Source organism: Malaclemys terrapin, chromosome 14 (assembly GCF_027887155.1).
Source record: "Malaclemys terrapin pileata isolate rMalTer1 chromosome 14, rMalTer1.hap1, whole genome shotgun sequence".
Taxonomy (NCBI): domain Eukaryota; kingdom Metazoa; phylum Chordata; order Testudines; family Emydidae; genus Malaclemys; species Malaclemys terrapin.
Window position 1 is genome coordinate 41,125,895 of NC_071518.1, and position 21,644 is coordinate 41,147,538.

The 21,644-nt window shown below is 47.5% G+C and overlaps 1 protein-coding gene across 1 annotated transcript in view; it reads right to left on the reverse strand.

The window, feature by feature from the left end:
* Positions 1-21,644, reverse strand: part of HYDIN (HYDIN axonemal central pair apparatus protein) — a 376,996-nt gene that overhangs the window by 215,238 nt on the left and 140,114 nt on the right. The window contains exon 17 of the mRNA XM_054049428.1: positions 18,279-18,431. Coding sequence (XP_053905403.1) covers positions 18,279-18,431 — 153 coding nt within the window. The remainder of the gene's footprint in view (positions 1-18,278; positions 18,432-21,644) is intronic.

Sequence of the window (21,644 nt, forward strand, 5' to 3'; positions counted from 1 at the left end):
TTTAGGATGAACATTTATAATGGATATGAAGGCTCATGCTTCAGAGCATAAGACAGCTACTAACTGATGAGGGGGTAGAAGACTCTTTCCAGTGGGCAGGTTATTCCATAATTTTCTGGCACTTTCTTCTGTATCATTTGGTACAAGCTACTGCTAGCTTGCTGGGTTAGAAGGACCCCCAGGCTTGAGTTGGACTGGCAACCCTATGCTGCTACAAACATCTCACCACATTTTTTCCTGTAGAAAGTTGGGAGGCCCTGGAGTGGATCTCGCTGATGGCTGCAAGGTCTGTATGTTTGCAGTCATGGTTTGTTACACAATCCCCTGCTAGGTGTAAATCAGTATATCGTCATTTACATCGATGGAGTTGTACCAAAGATGATGATTTGGCCCTTGAAATCTTTAGGGCAAGGACTAGGTCTTCATGTGTGTTTGCCCAGCACAATGCTGGGGCTCTAAGCTTGTCAGAGATTCGAGGGTGCTACAGCAATGGAAACATTCAGTAATCAAAAACAACAAGGAGTCTGGTGGCACCTTAAAGATAACAGATTTATTTGGGAATAAGCTTTCGTGGGTAAAAACCTCACTTCTGCAGATGCATAGAGTGAAAGTTACAGATGCAGGCATTATATACTGACACCTGGAGAGCAGGGAGTTACTTCACAAGTGGAGAACCAGTGTTGACAGGGCCAATTCAATCAGGGTGGATGTAGTCCACTCCCAATAATAGATGAGGAGGTGTCAATTCCAGGAGAGGCAAAGCTGCTTCTGTAATGAGCCAGCCACTCCCAGTCCCTGTTCAAGCCCAGATTAATGGTGTTGAATTTGCAAATGAATTTTAGTTCTGCTGTTTCTCTTTGAAGTCTGTTTCTGAAGTTTTTTTGTTCAAGGATAGTGACTTTTAAATGTGTAATAGAATGACCAGGGAGATTGAAGTGTTCACTTACTGGCTTTTGTATGTTACCATTCCTGATGTTCGATTTGTGTCCATTTATTCTTTTGCGGAGGGACTGTCCGGTTTGGCCAATGTACATGGCAGAGGGGCATTGCTGGCACATGATGGCATATATAACATTAGTGGATGTGCAGGTGAATGAGCCCTTGATGGTGTGGCTGGTGTGGTTGGGTCCTCTGATGGTGTCGCCAGAGCAGATATGGGGACAGAGTAGGCAACGAGGTTTGCTACAGGGATGGAGTAACATCTCCCAGTACTCCCATCCCTTCCGGGGGGTGGAGTAAGCTTGGCCTGGCCCCGCCCCCTCAGGCTGAGAGAGTGGCTCCTCACCCTCTGGTTCAGAGGGAGACCACACCGGCTCCCTAAAAGCTACTTGAGAGAAATCATAATTTATAGCACACTCAAAAACTAATTTGCCTACTGCAGGCTGCTCAGACTTCATTCAGAGCAGACACAGACATAAACATAATTTGTTGGGGAAAGTCAACATGGTTTTGTAAAGGGAAAGAGCCTTCCCTCCCCCATGCACATCCAATTCCGTCAGCTGATAATGAAATCTTCGATCAACCAGAACAAGTAATAGAACCACTGAGGCAGCATCCATTTATCTGTGGCATTTTTTAAGTTTCACTAAAAGTCGCCGCTTGTAGCAATTTGGCCATCTCTTTATTAAAGCCAATCATGGGAAAAGCTTGAAACAAGCTTGGATGTGACTTGGTAAATGAAACAAATTCTGCACTAATGGGGAGAGATGTCGGTAAGGGAAAAGGATGCATAACAAAGTTCTATTTCCCTGCGTGCTCTGTGATATTGACTAGGAGTCTTTACAAGCTGCTCTACAATTCAGCAAACATCTGTGCCAATGAAACCCATCAATTGCATAGATACTAGCTACACTTTTGTATAAGCTAAACCCTGTCTCTTCCTCCAACTGAATTTGAACCTACCTCCAGTGGCCGATCTGCTTTGGGATTAAGTAAGGTGGTCCACTCTCCTCCCACTCCCCCAGTGCCAAATGTCTTCAGAGGTGGCTTTGTTGCCGGTTCCCAAGCAAACTGAGCACTATCTACTGGAGTCCTCACTTCCTCCCCCTTCAATCCAGCCAGATGTCCTAGGAGGACTCAGCAGCCTGCTCCCCTGTCCCTCTGATGCAGCAGAAATAAGTGCCCCTGATTCTTGAACTGCTCATCAGGTGGTTTTAAAATGTAAATTTTAGAATAGGGTGCAAGTTAGGGGTGAGTCACAAAGTGTCTTGACAGGTTAAAGCAGCCAGTCAGCAACCCATTGGAAGAGCTTCCTGCTGCAGCAAAGTGACGGGAAAAATCAACCACCAGCCTGCCCCCCCCAATCCAGGAGACTCACCCCTTGAAACCTGGAGATAGGGTCCTAGACTACAGGGAGTGAGTGGTACCACGAGGCCAGTCTCCTGGATTAGACCTGTGGAAGTGGGCCATTGTACTATGCCCACGAAGAAGACATAACCATGGATCATGATGGTTTCCACCATGATGGTTTCGTCTATATTTTCTCTTCTCTCACCAAGAGCAAATAGGAACACAGGGTTTGCCGTACAGCACCACCCCCATAATCACCATCAGAGGCTGAGAGCTTCTTAATGAGGCTTTGATCCCTAAGCCCTTTAGCACCCATCAACCCTTAACCAGGACATGGGGCTACGCAGGAAGACCTGGACTTTAAAGAGCCCACTCTTAAGCAGCCAGTGGAGCTAGCGAACAGGAGCAGCTAACACAGGAGTTTTGCGAGGGACTTCTCCCGGTGAAGGAGGAGCGATTACGTGACCCTGGGGGGGGGTGTGTGTGTGTGTGTGTGTGTCTGTAGTGTTGTCTGTAGTGTCTGTTTGGGTTTGTGGTGTGCTTGCTGCTTGACTGAAATATACCGTGTGATCTGTTTGTTTGTGGGACCATGTGCTGAACCTAGAGGCCTGCTAGGCAAGGCTGAGAGCTTCTTAATGAGGCTTTGATCCCTCAGCCCTTCAGCACCTCTTAACCCGTAACCCGGGGGGCAGGGCTACTCAGGAAGACCAGGGCTTTAAAAAGCCCACTCCTAAGCAACCAGAGGAGCTAGTGAACAGGAGTGGCTAACGGGAGGTTTTTTTTTTTTTGGTTGGGGGGGGGGCGCCTAGATACACTTAACATTCCTTAAACTTAAAGCCAAAAACACCCTGATAAAAAAAAAAAAACATCAACAAAGGAACAAGCCTCAGGACTAAAAAGAGAATGCAGGCACAAGCCCAGCAACAGAGTGGGGGCTAGCCAGTTTATTGCACCCAATGCAGCACGTATGGGCACTTGGCGTATGTGTGCATTCGGTGCAAGGAGCTTCTGGCCCTCAGAGACGGAATATGGGCATTGGAGACCAGAGTGGCTGAACTGGAGGAGCTGAGGGAGACAGAGAGGTACACAGATGAGACTTTCTGGGACACAGCAGAATGGTCCCACCCCTGGTCTGACAGCCTATGTGCTGTTGAGGAGGATGAAAGTCTCAGGGAAGGAGAACATCCAACTGGAGCAGAGGGAAACGATCCCCTAGTTGTGACCATCCTTCCAGATGATGTCGTGGTATCTTCTTGCACTGAGGATACCTCTCTGGGAGGTGGGGGCGGGGGGGGGGGGGGGAGAAGAGAACTCCAATTATTAGGAAGAGACAGGTAATAGTTATGGGGGATTAGATCATTAAAAACATAAATAGCTGGTTGCAATGACCAGAAGAACCGCATGGTGACTTGCCTGCCTAGTGTGGAGGTTGCAGATCTCTGGAGACATTTAGATAGACTTATGTGTAGTGCTGGGGAGGAGTCGGTGGTCATGGTACATTTAAGTACCAGTGACACAGGGAAGGATAGGAGAGAGCTCCAAATTTAGGCTGCTAGGTAAGAGATTGAAGTCCAGGACCTCCATGGTAGCATTCTCTGAAATGCTGCCAGATCCATGTGCACAGGGCCGGCTCCAGCTTTTTTGCCGCCCCAAGTGGTGAAGGGCGGGAGGGTGGGAGAGGGAGGAGGAAGAAAGCCTATCGGCAGCACTTCAGTGGCAGCTCAATCATGCCACTTCATTATTCGGCACCAATTCAGCGGCGAGTCCTTCACTCCCTCTCTTCCTCTTCAGCAGCACTTTGGCGGCAGCTCAAAGAGGAAGACAGGGACTGAGGGACCCGCCGCGAATTGCCGCTGAAGACCTGGACGAGCCGCCCCTTTCCATTGGCCACCCCAAGCACCTGCTTCCTTCACTGGTGCCTGGAGCCTGCCCTGCACGTGCAGGGCCGGTTAGATAGGCAGAACTGCAGGGTCTCAATGCGTGGATGAGACAATGGTGTAGGGAGGAGGGGTTTCGATTTATTAGGAACTGGGGAAACTTTTGGGAAAGGGCGAGCCTGTACAGGAAGGGTGGGCTCCACCTAATCCAACATGGAACCAGATTGCTGGCACTTAACATTAAAAAGGTCGTAGAGCAGTTTTTAAACTAAGGGCTGGGGGGAAGCCGACAGCTGTAGAGGAGCACGTGGTTCGGTCAGAGACATCCCCTAGGGGAGGATCTACTACTGGAGATTCTCTATGTCCTAGTAAGGAGGAGAGGATGGAAGATGATAAATAGGGGAAGGATCTGATGAGAAACAATCAAATGAAAAAGATGCCCATCATGTAATGGCAGATAGGTAAAAAGTGACAAGGTTTTAAAGTTCTTATATACAAATGCTAGAAGTCTAAATAATAAGATGGGTGAAACTAGAGTGTCTCATATTAAATGAGGATATTGATATAATAGGCATCACAGAACCTGGTGGAATGAGGATAATCAATGGGACACAGTAATACCAGGGTACAAAATATATTGAAAGGACAGAACAGGTCATGTTGTTGGGGGAGTGGCACTATATGTCAAAGAAAGCATAGAATCAAAAGAAGTAAAAATCTTAAATGAATCAAACTGTACCATAGAATCTCTATGGATAGTAATTCCATGCTCTAATAATGAGAATAGCAATAGGGATATATTACTTACCACCTGACCAGGATGGTGATAGTGACTGTGAAATGCTCATGGAGATTAGAGAGGCTATAAAAATAAAAAACTCAGTAATAACAGGGGATTTCAACTATCCCCATGTTGACTGGGGACTGTACATGTCACCTCGGGACGGGATACAGAGATAAAGTTTCTTGAAGCAGCTGGTCCTGGAACCCACAAGAGGGGAGTCAATTCTTGATTTAGTCCTAAGTGGAGCACAGGATCTGGTTCAAGAAGTGATTATAGCTGGACCGCTTGGTAATAGTGACCATAACATTCAATTTAACATCCCTGTGGTGGGGAAAACACCACAGCAGCCAAACATGGTAACATTTAATTTCAGAAAGGGAACTACACAAAAATGAGGAAGTTAGTTAAACAGAAATTAAAGGGTACAAGGCAAAAAGTGAAATCCCTGCAAACTGCTTGGAAACTTTTTAAAGACACCATAATAGAGACTCAACTTAAATGTATACCCCAAATTACAAAATACAGTAAGAGAACCAAAAAAGTGCCACTCTGGCTAAACAACAAAGTAAAAGAACCAGTGAGAGAAAAAAAAAAGGCATCTTTTAAGAAGTGGAAGTTAAATTCTAGTGAGGAAAATAGAAAGGAGCATAAACTCTGGTGAATGAAAGTATAATATAATTAGGAGGCCAAAAAGAATTTGAATAGCTAGCCAAAGACTCAAAGTAATAGCAAAAACATTTAAATACATCAGAAGCAGGAAGCCTCTTAAACAAGCAGGGGACCCATTGGACGATCGAGATGCTAAAGGAGCACTCAAGGACCATAAGGCTATGGTGGAGAAACTAAATGAATTCTTTGCATTGGTCTTCACGGCTGAGGATGTGAGGGAGATTCCCAAACCGGAGCCATTCTTTTTAGATGACAAATCTGAAGAACTGTCCCAGATTGAGGTGTCACTAGAGGAGGTTTTGGAATGAATTGATAAACTAAACAGTAATAAGTCACCAGGACCAGATGGTATTCACCCAAGAATTCTGAAGGAACTCAAATGTGAAATTGCAGAACTACTAACTGTAGTTTGTAACCTATCATTTAAATCAGCTTCTGTACCAAATGAGTGGGGGATAGCTAATATGATGCCAATTTTTAAAAAGGGCTCCAGAGGTGATCCCGGTAATTACAGGCCGGTAAACTGGACTTCAGTACCAGGCAAACTGATTGAAACTATAGTAAAGAATAAAATTGTCAGACACAGACATGAACATAATTTGTTGGGAAAAAGTCAACATGGTTTTTGTAAAGGGAAATCATGCCTCACCAATCTATTAGAATTCTTTGAGGGGGGTCAATAAGCATGTGGGTAAGGGGGATCCAGTGGATCTAGTGGACTTAGATTTTCAGAAAGCCTTTGACAAGGTCCCTCACCAAAGGCTCTTAAGCAAAGTAAGCAGTCATGGGATCAGAGGGAAGGTCCTCTCATGGATTGGTAACTGGTTAAAAGATAGGAAACAAAGGGTAGGAATAAATGGTCAGTTTTCAGAATGGAGAGAGGTAAATAGTGGTGTCCCCCAGGGGTCTGTACTGGGACCAGTCCTATTCAACATATTCATAAATGATCTGGAAAAAGGGGTAAACAGTGAGGTGGCAAAATTTGCAGATTATACAAAACTACTCAAGATAGTTAAGTCCCAGGCAGACTGCGAAGAGCTACAAAAGGACCTCTCAAACCTGGGTGACTGGGCAACAAAATGGCAGACGAAATTCAAGATTGATAAATGCAAAGTAATGCACATTGTAAAACATAATCCCAACTATACATATAAAATGATGGGGTCTACATTAGCTGTTACCACTCAAGAAAGATCTTGGAGTCATTGTGGATAGTTCTCTGAAAACATCCACTCAACGTGCAGCGGCAGTCATAAAAGTGAACAGAATGTTGGGAATCATTAAGAAAGGGATAGAAAAGAGGACAGAAAATATCATTTTGCTTCTATATAAATCCATGGTACGCCCACATCTTGAATAGTGTGTGCAGATATGGTTGCCCCATCTCAAAAAAAGATATTGGAATTTGAAAAGGTTCAGAAAAGGGCAACAAAAATTAGGGGTATGGAGCGGCTTCCATATGAGAGGAGATTAATAAGACTGACTTTTCAGCTTGGAAAAGAGATGACAAGGGGGTATATGATAAGAGGTCTATAAAATCATGACTGGTGTGGAGAAAGTAAATAAGGAAGTGTTATTTACTCCTTCTCATAACTCAAGAACAAGGGTCATCCAATGAAATTAATAGGCAGCAGTTTTAAAAGAAACAAAAGGAAGTATTTTTCCACACAATGCAGTCAACCTGTGGAACTCCTTGCCAGAGGATGTTGTGAAGTCCAAGACTATAACAGGGCTCAAAAAAAGAACTAGATAAGTTCATGGAGGTTAAGTTTATCAATGGCTATAAGCCAGGATGGGCAGGGATGGTGTCCCTAGCCTCTTTTTGCCGAAAGCTGGGAATGGGTGACAGGGGATGGATCACTCGATGATTACCTGTTCTGTTTATTCCCTCTGAGGCACCTGTCATTGGCCACTGTTGGAAGACAGGATTGGGCTAGATGGACCTTTGGTCTGACCCGGTATGGCCACTCTTATGTTTTTATTGTGATCACAATGAGGAGAAGACAGCTTCTGATAATTAAAAAAAAAATGACTTAGTATAGCATGTCTAGGGAGGAGTACAAAAATATTGCTCGAGCATGCAGGGGTGTAATCAGGAAGGCCAAAACACAACTGGAGTTGCAGCTAGCAAGGGATGTGAAGGGTAACAAGAAGGGTTTCTACAGGTATGTTATCAACAAGAGGTGGTCAGGGAAAGTGTGAGACCCTTACTGAATGGGGGAGGCAACACAGTGACAGATCGTGTGGAAAAAGCTGAAGTACTCAATGCTTTTTTTGCCTCGGTCTTCACAGACATCAGCTCCTAGACTGCTGCACTGGGCAACAAAGTATGGGGAGGAGGTGAACAGCCCTCAGTGGTGAAAGAACAGGTTAAGGACTATTTAGAAAAGCTGGGCATGCACAAGTCCATGGGTCCAGATCTAATGCATCCAAGGGTGCTGAGGGAGTTGGCTGAAGTGATTGCAGAGCCATTGGCCATTATCTTTGAAAACTTGTGGTGATTGGGGGAGGTCTGGACAATTGGAAAAAGGCAAATATAGTGCCCATATTTAAAAAAGGGAAGAAAGAAAACCCAGGAACTACAGACCAGTCAGCCTCACTTCAATCCCCAGCAAAATCATGGAGCAGGTCCCTCAAGAATCCATTTTGAAGCACTTGGAGGAAAGGAAGGTGATCAGGAACAGTCAACATGGATTCACCAAGGGCAAGTCATACCTGACCAACCTGATTGCCTTCTGTGAGGAGATAACTGGCTCTGTGGATATGGGGAAAGCCGTGGATGTAATATATCTTGACTTTAGCAAAGCTTTTGATACGGTCTCCCACACTATTCTTGCCAGCAAGTTAAAGAAGTATGGATTGGATGAATGGACTATAAGGTGGATAAAAAGCTGGCTAGATTGTCGGACTCAATGGATAGTGATCAATGGCTCGATGTCTAGTTGTCATCAAGTGGAGTGCCCTAGGGGTCTGTCCTGAGGCCGGTTTTGATCAACATTTTTATTAATGATCTGGATGACAGGATGAATTGCACCCTCAGCAAGTTCGCAGATGACACTAAGCTGGGGGAAGAGGTAGATACACTGGAGGGTAGGGATAGGGTTCAGAGTGACCTAGACAAATTGGAGGATTGGGCTAAAAGAAATCTGATTAGGTTCAACAAGGACAAGTGCAGAGTTCTGCACTTAGGAAGGAAGGATCCCATGCTCCACTACAGGCTGGGAACTGACTGGCTAGGCAGCAGTTCTGCAGAAAAGGACCTGGGGATTACAGTGGATGAGAAGCTGGATATGAATGGAGCAAGTAATTAAGGAAATCATCTGCCAACACTTGGAAGGTGGTAAGGTGATAGGGAATAGCCAGCATGGATTTGTGAAGAACAAATCATGTCAAACCAATCTGATAGCTTTCTTTGATAGGATAACGAGCCTTGTGGATAAGGGTGAAGCGGTGGATGTGGTATACCTAGACTTTAGTAAGGCATTTGATACGGTCTCGCATGATATTCTTATCGATAAACTAGGCAAATACAAATTAGATGGGGCTACTATAAGGTGGGTGCATAACTGGCTGGATAATCGTACTCAGAGAGTTGTTATTAATGGTTCCCAATCCTGCTGGAAAGGCGTAACGAGTGGGGTACCGCAGGGGTCTGTTTTGGGACCGGCTCTGTTCAATATCTTCATCAACGACTTAGATATTGGCATAGAAAGTACGCTTATTAAGTTTGCGGATGATACCAAACTGGGAGGGATTGCAACTACTTTGGAGGACAGGGTCATAATTCAAAATGATCTGGACAAATTGGAGAAATGGTCTGAGTTAAACAGGATGAAGTTTAACAAAGACAAATGCAAAGTGCTCCACTTAGGAAGGAAAAATCAATTTCACACATACAGAATGGGAAAAGACTGTCTAGGAAGGAGTACGGCAGAAAGGGATCTAGGGGTTATAGTGGACCACAAGCTAAATATGAGTCAACAGTGTGATGCTGTTGCAAACAAAGCAAACATGATTCTGGGATGCATTAACAGGTGTGTTGTGAGCAAGACACGAGAAGTCATTCTTCCGCTCTACTCTGCTCTGGTTAGGCCTCAGCTGGAGTATTGTGTCCAGTTCTGGGCGCCGCATTTTAAAAAAGATGTGGAGAAACTGGAAAGGGTCCAAAGAAGAGCAACAAGAATGATTAAAGGTCTTGAGAACATGACCTATGAAGGAAGGCTGAAAGAATTGGGTTTGTTTAGTTTGGAAAAGAGAAGACTGAGAGGGGACATGATAGCAGTTTTCAGGTATATAAAAGGGTGTCATAAGGAGGAGGGAGAGAACTTGTTCACCTTAGCCTCTAAGGATAGAACCAGAAACAATGGGTTTAAACTGCAGCAAGGGAGGTCTAGATTGGACATTAGGAAAAAGTTCCTAACTGTCAGGGTGGTTAAACACTGGAACAAATTGCCTAGGGAGGTTGTGGAATCTCCGTCTCTGGAGATATTTAAGGGTAGGTTAGATAAATGTCTACTAGGGATGGTCTAGGCAGTATTTGGTCCTGCCATGCGGGCAGGGGACTGGACTCGATGACCTCTCGAGGTCCCTTCCAGTCCTAGAATCTATGAATCTATGAATCTATGAATCAGCAGTGTGCCCTTGTTGCCGAGAAAGCCAACAGCATATTGGGCTGTATTAGTAGGAGCATTGCCAGCAGATTGAGGGAAGTGATTATTCCCCTCTATTCAGCACTGATGAGGCCACATCTGGGGTATTGCATCCAGTTTTGGTTCCCCCACTACAGAAGGGATGTGGACAAATTGGAGAGAGTCTAGTGGAGGGCAATGAAAATGATTAGGGGGCCGTGGCACATGACTTACAAGGAGAGGCTGACGGAACTGGGGTTATTTAGTCTGCAGAAGAGAAGAGTGAGGGGGGATTTGATAGCAGCCTTCAACTACCTGAAGGGGGGTTCCAAAGAGATGGAGCTCGGCTGTTCTCAGTGGTAGCAGATGACAGAACAAGGAGCAATGGTCTCAAGTGGCAGTGGAAGAGGTCTAGGTTGGATATTATGAAACGCTATTTCACTCGGAGGGTGGTGAAGCACTAGAATGGGTTACCTAGGGAGGTGGTGGAATCTCCATCCTTAGAGGTTTTTAAGGCCCAGCTTGACAAAGCCCTGGCTGGGATGATTTAGTTGGGGTTGGTCCTGCTTTGAGCAGAGGGTTGGACTAGATACCTCCTGAGGTCTCTTCCAACCCTGATATTCTATGTCCTTTCCTTGCTGATCCCATAGGCCGGATATACAGGCACCTTACAGAACACTGAGATATCAGTAATAATAAGCACATAAAAGAGCCCTAAGGAGATAGAGCAACAGACAAAGAACGAGTGTGAAATGATCAGAGAACGACTCATTTGCTAATAAATCTTTCCCTTTCAGGAGTGTAGGAGAAAACACATTCATTAATCAATACAAACATTTTGCATTTGTCAATGTGGCAACATCATCAAACATTTAAGGAAAAAGGAAAAGAAAATGACAACAAAAAGGAAGAGAAATAACCACTGGATACATCTCCTTCCCTGCTAAGCCTCACCTGTTTCTCAGCCTTTTTATCCAAGAAGTGAAACTTCCCACTGAATTCAAAGGACTTTGTTGCCTTTATCTTTAAAGACATTTTCTATAGCTAGGGAAAGAGAGGCTGCTAAGGATGAGAAATGTTAGGTGCTGTATGGCATTTCTCTCACAGGAGCGGTGTGGATGCGTGGAGTTGTACAGGGCACGCTGCTGGACCCAAGTGACTTGGGTTATACAGAAAGCCAGGAGGCTCAGCTCCACAGCAGCTGTCTCACAGGCCTGCAGATACCGGGCTGATGAGGGAGGGGAAGGATGAATGGAATGCTGCACTCGTTCTAGATATGCTCTCCCTGTATTCAAATTCATAGGCATCAGAACAAAACAAGAAACCCCCAAATTCATCTTTATTTATGGCCAGCAGCAGCATGCTGCTGAGTTTACTGACTGCGCTTGTATCAACCCAGCCCACCCATTCTGGGCCTAACATGCAGTTTCCTTTATGTTTTCATTTGCCATGGTGCTAAAGCAACTGGTTGTGGCCATCCACCGAATCACAGAAATTAGAGATGGGGGGGGGGGGGAATGTATTAGTTTATCTAGTACAGGGGTTCTCAAACTGGGGGTCAGGACCCCTCAAGGGGTCACAAGGTTATTACATGGGGGGTCACGAGCTGTCAGCCTCCACCCCAAACCCCGCTTTGCCTCCAGCATTAATAATGGTGTTAAATATACAAAAAAAGTGTTTTTGATGTATAAGGGAGGTTGCACTCCGAAGCTTGCTGTGTGAAGGGGTCCCCAGTTCAAAAGTCTGAGAACCCCTGGTCTAGTCCAGCCCCCGACCCACTATGCAGAATTGTTCTGAAAAGGGCAACGAGAGCATCTCTTTCCTTGGAAGACTGTTGTTTTGGGGACAAATCCTGAAGTCTTTACTCGGGGCTTGTCTGCATGGAAAGTTACTATGTGGCAAGCTAGGGGGTGAATCTTCAGCACACTAGGTTGCCGTGCAGTAACATCCCATGCGGACACTGCAACAGTATAGTGAAAGTCTGCTGTGCAACCTGGCTTAGTACTTCTTGAGCAGTGCCCATGTGGGGTGTTACCGCACAGCAAACTGGTGTGCTGTCAATTCACAACTTGGCTTGCTGCCAGGAACTTGCCATGTAGGCAAGCCCTCAGTCAAAACTCTCCTTGAAGTCACCAGGGACTTTGAAATCAAGGGGGATTTCACAAGAGTAAAAACTGAGTAAGAGCTTTGGAATTTCTCCAAAGAATTATTTGTACTAAATCTCTCTGGGACTCCCAGAGCTCTGGTAGCGGAGGTAGCAGAGCTCGGTGTGGAGTGTCAATGCTGGTTTCTCACTATGCAGCTGGTTGGGATTTTGCTGCAGGGAAGGAAGGTTGGTTTATTGGTTTTGTGCAGCCTCCCATGCCCTGCCAGTGCGCTAGCCAATCTCTGGCTACAACATCTCTTTTTGAAACTTCACCATAGGCGGGCACAGCACATTTCATTAGGGTGTGCGCCCAGGGAGCCCCGCCCTAGCCCCACCCCCATCCACTCCCTCCTACTTCCAACCCCCAGCCCCCTACTCCTTGTCCCCTGACTACCTCCTCCTGGGACCCCTGTCCCCCAGAACTCCACCCCTATCTAAGCCTCCCTGCTCCTTGTCCCCTGACTGCCCCCCTAGGACCCTACCCTCTACCTGCCCCCTGACTGCCCCAACCCTTATCCACACCCCCGCACCGAGCCAGACCCCTGGGACTCCCACGCCTATCCAACCACTCCCTGCCCCCTGACAGGACCCCCAGAACTCCCGACCCATACAACCCCCCTCTGCTCCCTGCCTGCCCCAACCCCTCTCCACACCCCTGCCTCCTGACAGGCCCTGCCCAGAACTCCTGACTCATCCACCCCCCCCAGCTCCTTGTCCCCCTGACCACCCCCTCCAGAGACCCTCCCACCCTAACTGTCCCCCAGGACCCTCCTTGCTCCTTCCCCTGACTGCCCTGACCCCTATCCACCCCCCCCCACCACCTGACAGATCCTGGGACTCCCATGCCCCATCCAAACTGCCCTGCTCCCTGACTGCCCTCTCCAGAGACCCCCTGCCCCTAACCACCCCCTGGGATCCCACCCCCTGTCCAACCCACCTTGCTCCCTGTCCCCTGACTGCCCCCACCCCTTATCCAACCCCCCTGGCCCCAGCCCCCTTACCATGAGGCTCCTAGCAGCATGTTCTGCTCCGCACGGAGCCAGACACGCTGCCCTGTGGGAGCAGGCAGCCCTGCCCCTCAGAATGCTGCGCGTGGCGGCATGGCTCCAGGGGAGGTGGGAAGGCGGGGGAGAGGCTGTGCTCGGCCGGGTGCTCCGGCCCGGGAGCGCAGGCCCCGCGGCTTGCCGTGCCTGGAGAGTGGAGCCATTTGCCCACCCCTGCATTAGGGTGTGCCTGGGCACACCCAGCACACCCTGTGCGCATGCCTCTGAACTTCACTTGAAGGAGGAAAACAGAGCCCAAGTTTACTTTTATTTCACCTAAAAGAGTTCTCCCCTCCCTGTCGCATGAAATCCCTCATTGATCTGCTGCCGTTTTATCCAGGTTTCCTTGTTTGATTCATCTCCTGTGGCAATACTTAAGGCGGCGCAGTACCAAAGGGTTCACTGTCAGCACACAGTAGGCAGCGTTGGTGTGGCCGTGTCGGTCGCAGGAAATTCGAGAGACAAAGTGGGTGAGGTAATATCTTCTGCTGGGGAGAATGTTCTTTCTGCCGAGTCATTCCTGCTGACTGAGCTGAACTGAGCCCTACCAGAGCAGTGGTACAGAACACAGCCTCCTGCTGGGTCCCAGGACAATCGTCAGCAGGAGACTGAACACAGCATACAGGATCCCCACAGAGGGACTCAAACTCCTGGCTCTTCGGAGGGCGATGGCTGGAGGAAGGAGCATGTGAAGCGTTTACAAGGAAGGGCAGCGCTTGCAATTACAGCAGCAGCGTAGGAAGTCTCCTCTCATAACCGCACGCAAACGCGGTCAGGTGGTGCGGAGCTGCCTTGCCACAGTGGGAGTCTTGAGCTTCCCACATCCAGGCAGCCTGCTGCCTCCTGGCTGCCAGGCCACGGCTCCCCCTCCTCCTTACCCTGCCTGGGGTGATATGCACCTGATGGTGCGTGCAGAGCAGATCCTACATCACGAACAGATGCCATATGTATACGTTCACACGCCAACTTACACTTTTTGCTTTTAGATTGGTGGTTTTGGTACAAACAGGCTTTGCATCTTTACTGATCTGCAGATGGAAGTGACTCAGCATCCTATGCACACCAGGCAGATCTGAGTGTCCATGCTGGAGTAGAGTAAGGGCTTCTCTAGAAAGGGAATCCTGATCATTAGTCACCTAGTTATTTATTTTAGTTGAGTTGCTACCAACATTTAGGGCACAATATTCAAGGGATCTGAACCTGGCCTCTAAATTTGTGCCTGAAGACCCAAATTTGTACATATGCATGACAACAGTACACAAACTGTTACCTCCAACCACCCGCTCTGAATGCGCAACTTTTGAGGCCCTTTTAGCCTGAACTCTCTGTCTATGGCTAACCTCAAAGCTGAAAACAGGACATCACATAGGCTGTTTGGAGGCATCCACGGGACCTCTGAGCAATTCCATTGGGGACATCAGTCCATATAAGTTTTAACATTGGTGACAATGTTTGTGGGGAGAAATGCTTGGCTGAGTGAATCGATGAGTCCTTGCCCACCCATAGTGACCCAGCTGAGTGAGATTTCAACCACACCTTTCATCTTGATGGAACAGGGCAGTACACTCTGCAGCAAACAGGTTAGTGTTGCTGAAAGCAATTCACCCCATGACAGGTCCGGTGAAATTTAGAGGCTCTAGGCAGGACTGTGTAGATTTGTACATTATGGATAGTTTTGGGTAGTTGTGTATTCTACACCCACATTATCTCCAATCATCAGATTTTTCAGTGTGTTTTCATGAAGACCTTGTAGAGGAGCAGACTCACCCCTGCGGTGCCTCCTGCTGGTCATCTCCGGGAATTAGTTCATTCCAGCTCCAGAGCACCCCCTGCAGGTCAGTGATCCACCTGTCCTCTGGCCCTTGTGTCCCTCCCTGGACCCAGGTGCCCTTTTATCTGGGGCATTGCCCCCTGGCAGTACACCCCTCAGTACTAGGGTCTCCCCTTCCTGGGGAACCCCCACCCACTATCCTACCTCACCTCAGAATAAGGCCACTGCCAGTCACCAGCCAGCCCCCACTCCCTGGGGCAGACTGCAGAAGAGGCCACTCATCACTGGCAAGGTTGGGTTTGGATTTGCTGCCTTGGCCTACCCCTGGGCTGCTCTCTGCAACCCCCAGTACCTTTTAGGCCAATACTAGGCCGCAGCCTGGGGCTTTCCAGACTGGAGCTCCCCAGCCTTTCCCCAGCCCTGCTCCACTCAGGTACTCTGTCTCTAGCTCCTGCACCCAGGCCTTTCTCTCTCTGAGACAGAAAGAGACTGTTGGCCCCTGGCTCACAGCTTTTTTATATAGGGCCAGCGGAGGCCTGATTGGGGTGTGGCCTAGCTGCAGCTGCTTCCCAATCAGCCCAGCTTAGCAGCTCCCAGCCACAACCTTCCCCCAGGGCTGTTTTGAGCCCTTCAGGGCAGGAGCGGGGTAACCACCCCGCTACAGACCTCCTTCCCCATAAAGCAAACAAGCTACTGGAAAGCTGGCTGACTGGTCAGGAACAGCAACTCGCATACACTAATTAAGACCAAAGCAAGTAGGGTGAAGATGGACATATCCATGGAGGCCTTTTCTCTTTACATTTTGAACGCTATCACCTGCCTTTATCTTCTGCTGTTGTTTGCTGCTAAATCCAATCTTTTTCGCTCAGCAGAGCTGCCCATCTGAGCCCAGCAAGGTGGATGAACCTTCAGTGCTCCATTAACTTCAATCAATAACCATTGATTCACAAGTGTGAGCTGCAATCAATAGGCTTGACTTCAAAGATCCAGGGTTTCATGATTTGCTACTAAAGGGGAGAAGGGGTATCACAACGGTCTGTCCTGCAGAAATACCTAAGCAGTGAAACCAAATGGCAGCTACGGGCACCCCCTAAGCCAATAAATGAAGCACTGGGTTTCTTCAGAAGTTCAGACAGTCATCCTGAAAGGAAAGGCACCTACTATGGGTTGCTGCCTATTTTTTTCCAAATTTCCATATCTGTCTCTCATGCTTGTATCTACCATTTTCATCACACCAGAACAGGTGAATCAATGATGGGTGATCTACCAGCTAAACTGATGGTGTGGTGCAAAGCCTGTTCTCAGTTGCATGTGTAAAGTACATCTGAGAGCAGATTTTAGCCCATTGGGCAAAAGTGAGATCTTTCATCTTCCCTTTTCCTACAATACAGACCCAGTGCACCGTCCACCAGCCATAAGGGACAGGTTCCAGTGTCCAGTGCAAATCTTCCTGCCATCACTGTTATCAAAGCTGAGGATCACAAACTGTTCTGATCACCAACTATAAAGGACACAGAGAGGGATTTCCACAATCCATTTCACTAGCAGGGAGCATGCCATGCTGGTTAAGCTCAAGGAAACACCTCAGGCCAAACCCAGGCTGGCACAAGCAGGCACAAAGCTCCTTGACCTCCACGCCTTCGGCCGCCCAAGCAGCCACTCTTACAAACCTTCCCTTCAACACCTGCTCAGGAGGTAGCTGAGCTGAATTTACTCTCCTGTTCACTCAGAACCAGGTCAAGCCCCTGCACCCCATCACAGGGTACATCTATATTGCAGCCGCAGGTGTGATTGGCAGCTCGTGTAGCCGTACCCTTGCTAGCTGTACTCTAGCTAGCCTGGTAAAAACAGAAGTGAGGATCTGATGGCAGGGGCTTCTGGACGGGCTGCACAAGTCAGTATGTACCCAGGGCAGTCAGGTGGGTTTGTGCAGCCCACAGTGAAGCTCACCCTGCTATGTCCTCACTGCTATTTTTAGCGTGCTAGCTAGAGTACAGCTAGTGCTGGTACATCTACACCAGTTGCAAATCACACCATGGCTGCAGTGGAGATAGCCCCATAGACAACTCTAGGTACTGTGGAAACTGAAATATGAGGAAGTGCAAGAAAAATATTTCTTCAGATGATCAAGAATCATAAAGGACATCTCACCAAAAAAGTAATAAGGAAAAACTGTGCCTGACATAGGGAGATAGGAGAGACAGGGCAGAGATGGCATCACTGTGAAGCAACCTGCCACCAACTGGGGAGAGACCAATGGACAGAGGGGTGCAAACTCCAAACAGAGCGTGACCCCCTTCCTGGCTAAGGATCCCCACCCTGACAGACTCTGGAGGGGTCTGACTTAATACTTTAGAACACCTGTGTAGCCTGTCAGGTTGAAGAAGTCTCACTAAATTGAACTGTCTTTTCCCTATAACATTCCCCAAAGACCCAGAAATATTCTGCAATGCCACAAAATACAAAGATACTGCCGTGCATTCTCAGCATTTATGTAACTTAACTACACAGCTCCCTTTATAAACAAAGTAGCTTCTGTGCAGTAACTGAGCTGTCAAAACTCCCAGTGGGAGTAACACCATTAAACATCCAGCTCACCTCCCCATTAGTAATTTGTGGATGATCCCTCGCATGCTGTTTCCCATACAGCTAAAAGCTTTGCAAGCAAATTTTGAAGCACAAGCCAGAAGTCAATGTGTGCGGCCCAGTTGAGGGGATCTATGCGGAAGTGCTTACCTTTCAGGAACAAAGAGATAAGATGTCTTTCATATAGGTACATAAACATGATTAGCACAGCTAAACTCCCTATCAAGAGAAAGGTTATAAAGAAGATCAAGTGCCAAATTCTGCTTTTAGTTGCATCTATGAGATCCCACTGACACTAATGGGGTGACTCAGGTGCACTTCAGAGCAGACTCAGCCAGCCACTTTGGGGAATTATGTCATGCCCATTTCATTCTCTCTTTGAGATAATTTTAGGAGAATGCTACATATAAAGTCAAGTCACAGACTGTTGAGACGATACATTCCAAGTACATGTTCATTATAAAATAGCCCCGCAAAGCACTTACCATCTGTGCCCAAAATGGTGCAGGAATAACGGTCTGATTGGAGAGGTGGAGTGTACAGGAAGCATCCTTTAGAACCTGGATATTGCCGAAATCTATCTGAGCAGGATCCACGTAGACAACTGGGCCTTCACCAACGCTCACTAAATGAATCTTCTGCTCCAGGAAACCGGGGGAAACAAAACCAGGGAAAGTTGAAAGGGATCAGCTAGCTCTCATTGTTCTCCTAGACTGTTCTCAATCCTTGGACACAGAATGGTGGTGAACGACTGGAGGAGACCTGGGATTTTGAGTGATTTTCATGTGAAGAAGATCATCCATTCAGAATGGTTATCTGGTGATAGAGAAAACCACCTCCCTGTTTGCCTTGTTCCACCAAACCAACTGCATTTGTCCTGCAGCTCTCCACTTGTACCTATTCACCTCTCCCTTCTCTTCTCTTTGACCGTTGCCATCCCATCTTACCCCTTCTCAACATTTTCCCATCCTTCCCTCTAACTTCTTCTGCTGTCCCACACTCACCACTGGTGTAAATGAGGAATACTTCCATCAGAGTTACACTGGTGTGAGTGTGAATCAGACACTTAGGTTTTAAGCTCTTGGGAGCAGAGTTCATGTCTTACTTGTGTCTGAAGTTCCATGCACATTATGGCGCTATATAAGTAATGGATATTAATGATGTCACCTGAGCTGTAATTGTCTCTCCTGAATATCTGTGATCCTGACAATATTCTCTACCCTCACATGGATCAGTCCTAAGGGTCATGGAGGGGTGGGGTGAAATGGTGATCCGTTATCCAAGTCACCTTCCCAGAGCATTAAAAGCAGCTAATAGTTTAAATGTTTACACCAGTCTTTTTGCTGTAGGATACAGACTGCACAGGACCAAACAACCTTCCTGTCATGGACCAGGTCATAGGCAGTCAGACCCAGTGGTCAGAGCAGTAGTGATAGGCCTAGTGGTCAGAGCAGGAGTCAGGAACCAGGGGTCAGTGACAGAGCCAGAGGCAGGAGTTAAGCGAAGGGTCAGAGCCAGTGTCAGTAACCAGGGGTGGGGCTCAGAAGCAGGAATCTGGAACAAGGCAGGATGGAAAGGACAAGACAGGACAGGAATGCAAGAATCGGGATTAAGGCAGGGCTCAGGAGTCAGGCGAGAAGGTAGGGTCCAATGTAGCAGCCACCCAGGGATTCACTTAGTTGCTCAGACAAAGTCCTGTGCCTCCTTCCAGCTTAAATAATGAGTCTGAGCCAATTGGAGAGGCCAGACATCACCTCCAATTGAGATCTTCATAGGCAGTGCCTATGGTGAGCTAAGGTCCACCAGCCCTCACTCCCTGCTGGTGGAGGTGTCAGATGATGTCTGTGATCTGATGCTTGTCTAGGGAGCCACAGACCTGGGTTCAAGACCTGTGAATCCCTCATACCTACTTCTAAACTGAAATCAAATAAGTAATAATTCCTCCTAGTGACAAGATGCTATGTGACTCATGAAAGGGCAAAGCGTATTATTTAGACACAAAGTTCCAGTCTGTCCTGTAGATCACCCTGAATGACACCTGACTCAAGAAATGGCATTGGCTGCTCCCAGAGTGACCCACATCTGGTCCCACTCAGCTGGAAAGACTGCCACCAAAGCCTAGTGTACTCTGCCTGGGTTCCTATACCAGCCCCATCAGACTGCCTAAGGCTACATCTACACTACGGGGGGGGTCGATTTAAGATACGCAAATTCAGCTACGTGAACAGCGTAGCTGAATTCGACGTATCGCAGCCGACTTACCCCGCTGTGAGGACGGCGGCAAAATCGACCTCTGCGGCTTTCTGTCGGCGGCGCTTACTCCCACCTCCGCTGGTGGAGTAAGAGCGCCGATTCGGGGATCGATTGTGGGACGCCATAAATCGATCCCCGAGAGGTCGATTTCTACCCGCCGATTCAGGTTAGAGTAACATCCAGCGGCTGCTGGTGCTCACTCACCTCCATTGCAGATCTGCAGTGGCTGTTTCCCCCAACATGATGGAGAAAGCAGGAGCGTGAGAAGGAAACCATTGAGAACTCATTTCCCAACCCTGGAGACATCAGGTTTGCTCATTTCCAGTGCTTCCCGGAGAGCAGGATTTTGGGGCAGTGTGGAGGAAGAGGATGGGGCTGTCAGCCTGGCTTTCCCTTCTGGAAACAGCAGTACTGTTAGGGAGCTAGTGAAATCCCTTTCTAAAGACATCAGGATCTTTCACACAGATCTTTTTCATACTAGGCCTCATTACGAATGGAACAATAGTTCGTGCAATTGTTAGGAAAACGTGTGTTTGCCTTTCAGGCTCGGAATACGGTTGGGAAGCACTGCTCTGCTACTGTACTTGCACTTTGTTTGGGGAGATACCTTTTTAATCGAGAAGACTGAAGGGAACAAAAAACACATAGGAGAGAGTCCCTGGAGAGTGTGCGTTGATAAACACCTCTCCTGAGAGCATAGCTAAGTTTTTAGTGTGCTCTTCCCCAGCAGAGCAATCAAATGTAGCATGAGTCCTTCCAGGACGTTAACCTTTAGTGTTCTGTCATTCATTTTCTACAGAACATCCAGTAAGGAAGACAGGCCACCTAGAATTCCTAGCTGTGTCAAATCGCACTGGACATGTCCATGGTATGTCATTCAGCAGGGAAATGGTTAATATTTTTTAAAATGCTTCACTTAAACCATTCGCAAAAGTGCTTTTAGCAGCAACATTTAACAGGCCATTGCTCACAAGCCAAATTATAAAAAAGGAAAAGGAGGACGAGGGGGAAGACATTGCTATCAGTAATATTTCCACAGGCTCAAAGGTCTTGCTGGCTCTGTTGATGGGGACATAGTGTCAGTTTCAATCATTTGGGAATAAATAGTCGTCCTCTGGCAGTCAGCTGTAGTGTTGAATGACCACCTGTTTTGATAGCAGCCAGCTGTAAAATTGCTGCCTGTGGCAGGCTGCAGGCGGATACGCCACAGGTAAACCCCGGGCTGTATTGGACCAGCTCCCTAACACACAGAATTACTTGCAGCAAACTGAAACTGACATCCCGTCACTTGCAAGTAAAACACAAGGCAACACAGCCATGAAGGGTCAGCCAGAGAGAAGGATTTGTGAAAGTCTGCACTCTGAGAAGGGCTATAGCCGACTCAAGCTGTTGGGAATTATTAAGCATAACATGAGAACATAAAACAGCCAGATTGGGTCAGACCAAAGGTCCATCTAGCCCCGTATCCTGTCCTCCGACAGTGACCAATGCCAGGTGCCCCAGAGGGAATGAACAGAACAGGTAATTAAGTGATCCATCCCCTGTCGCCCATTCCCAGTTTCTGGCATTATGTAAGATCATAGGACCATGCTCTTCTT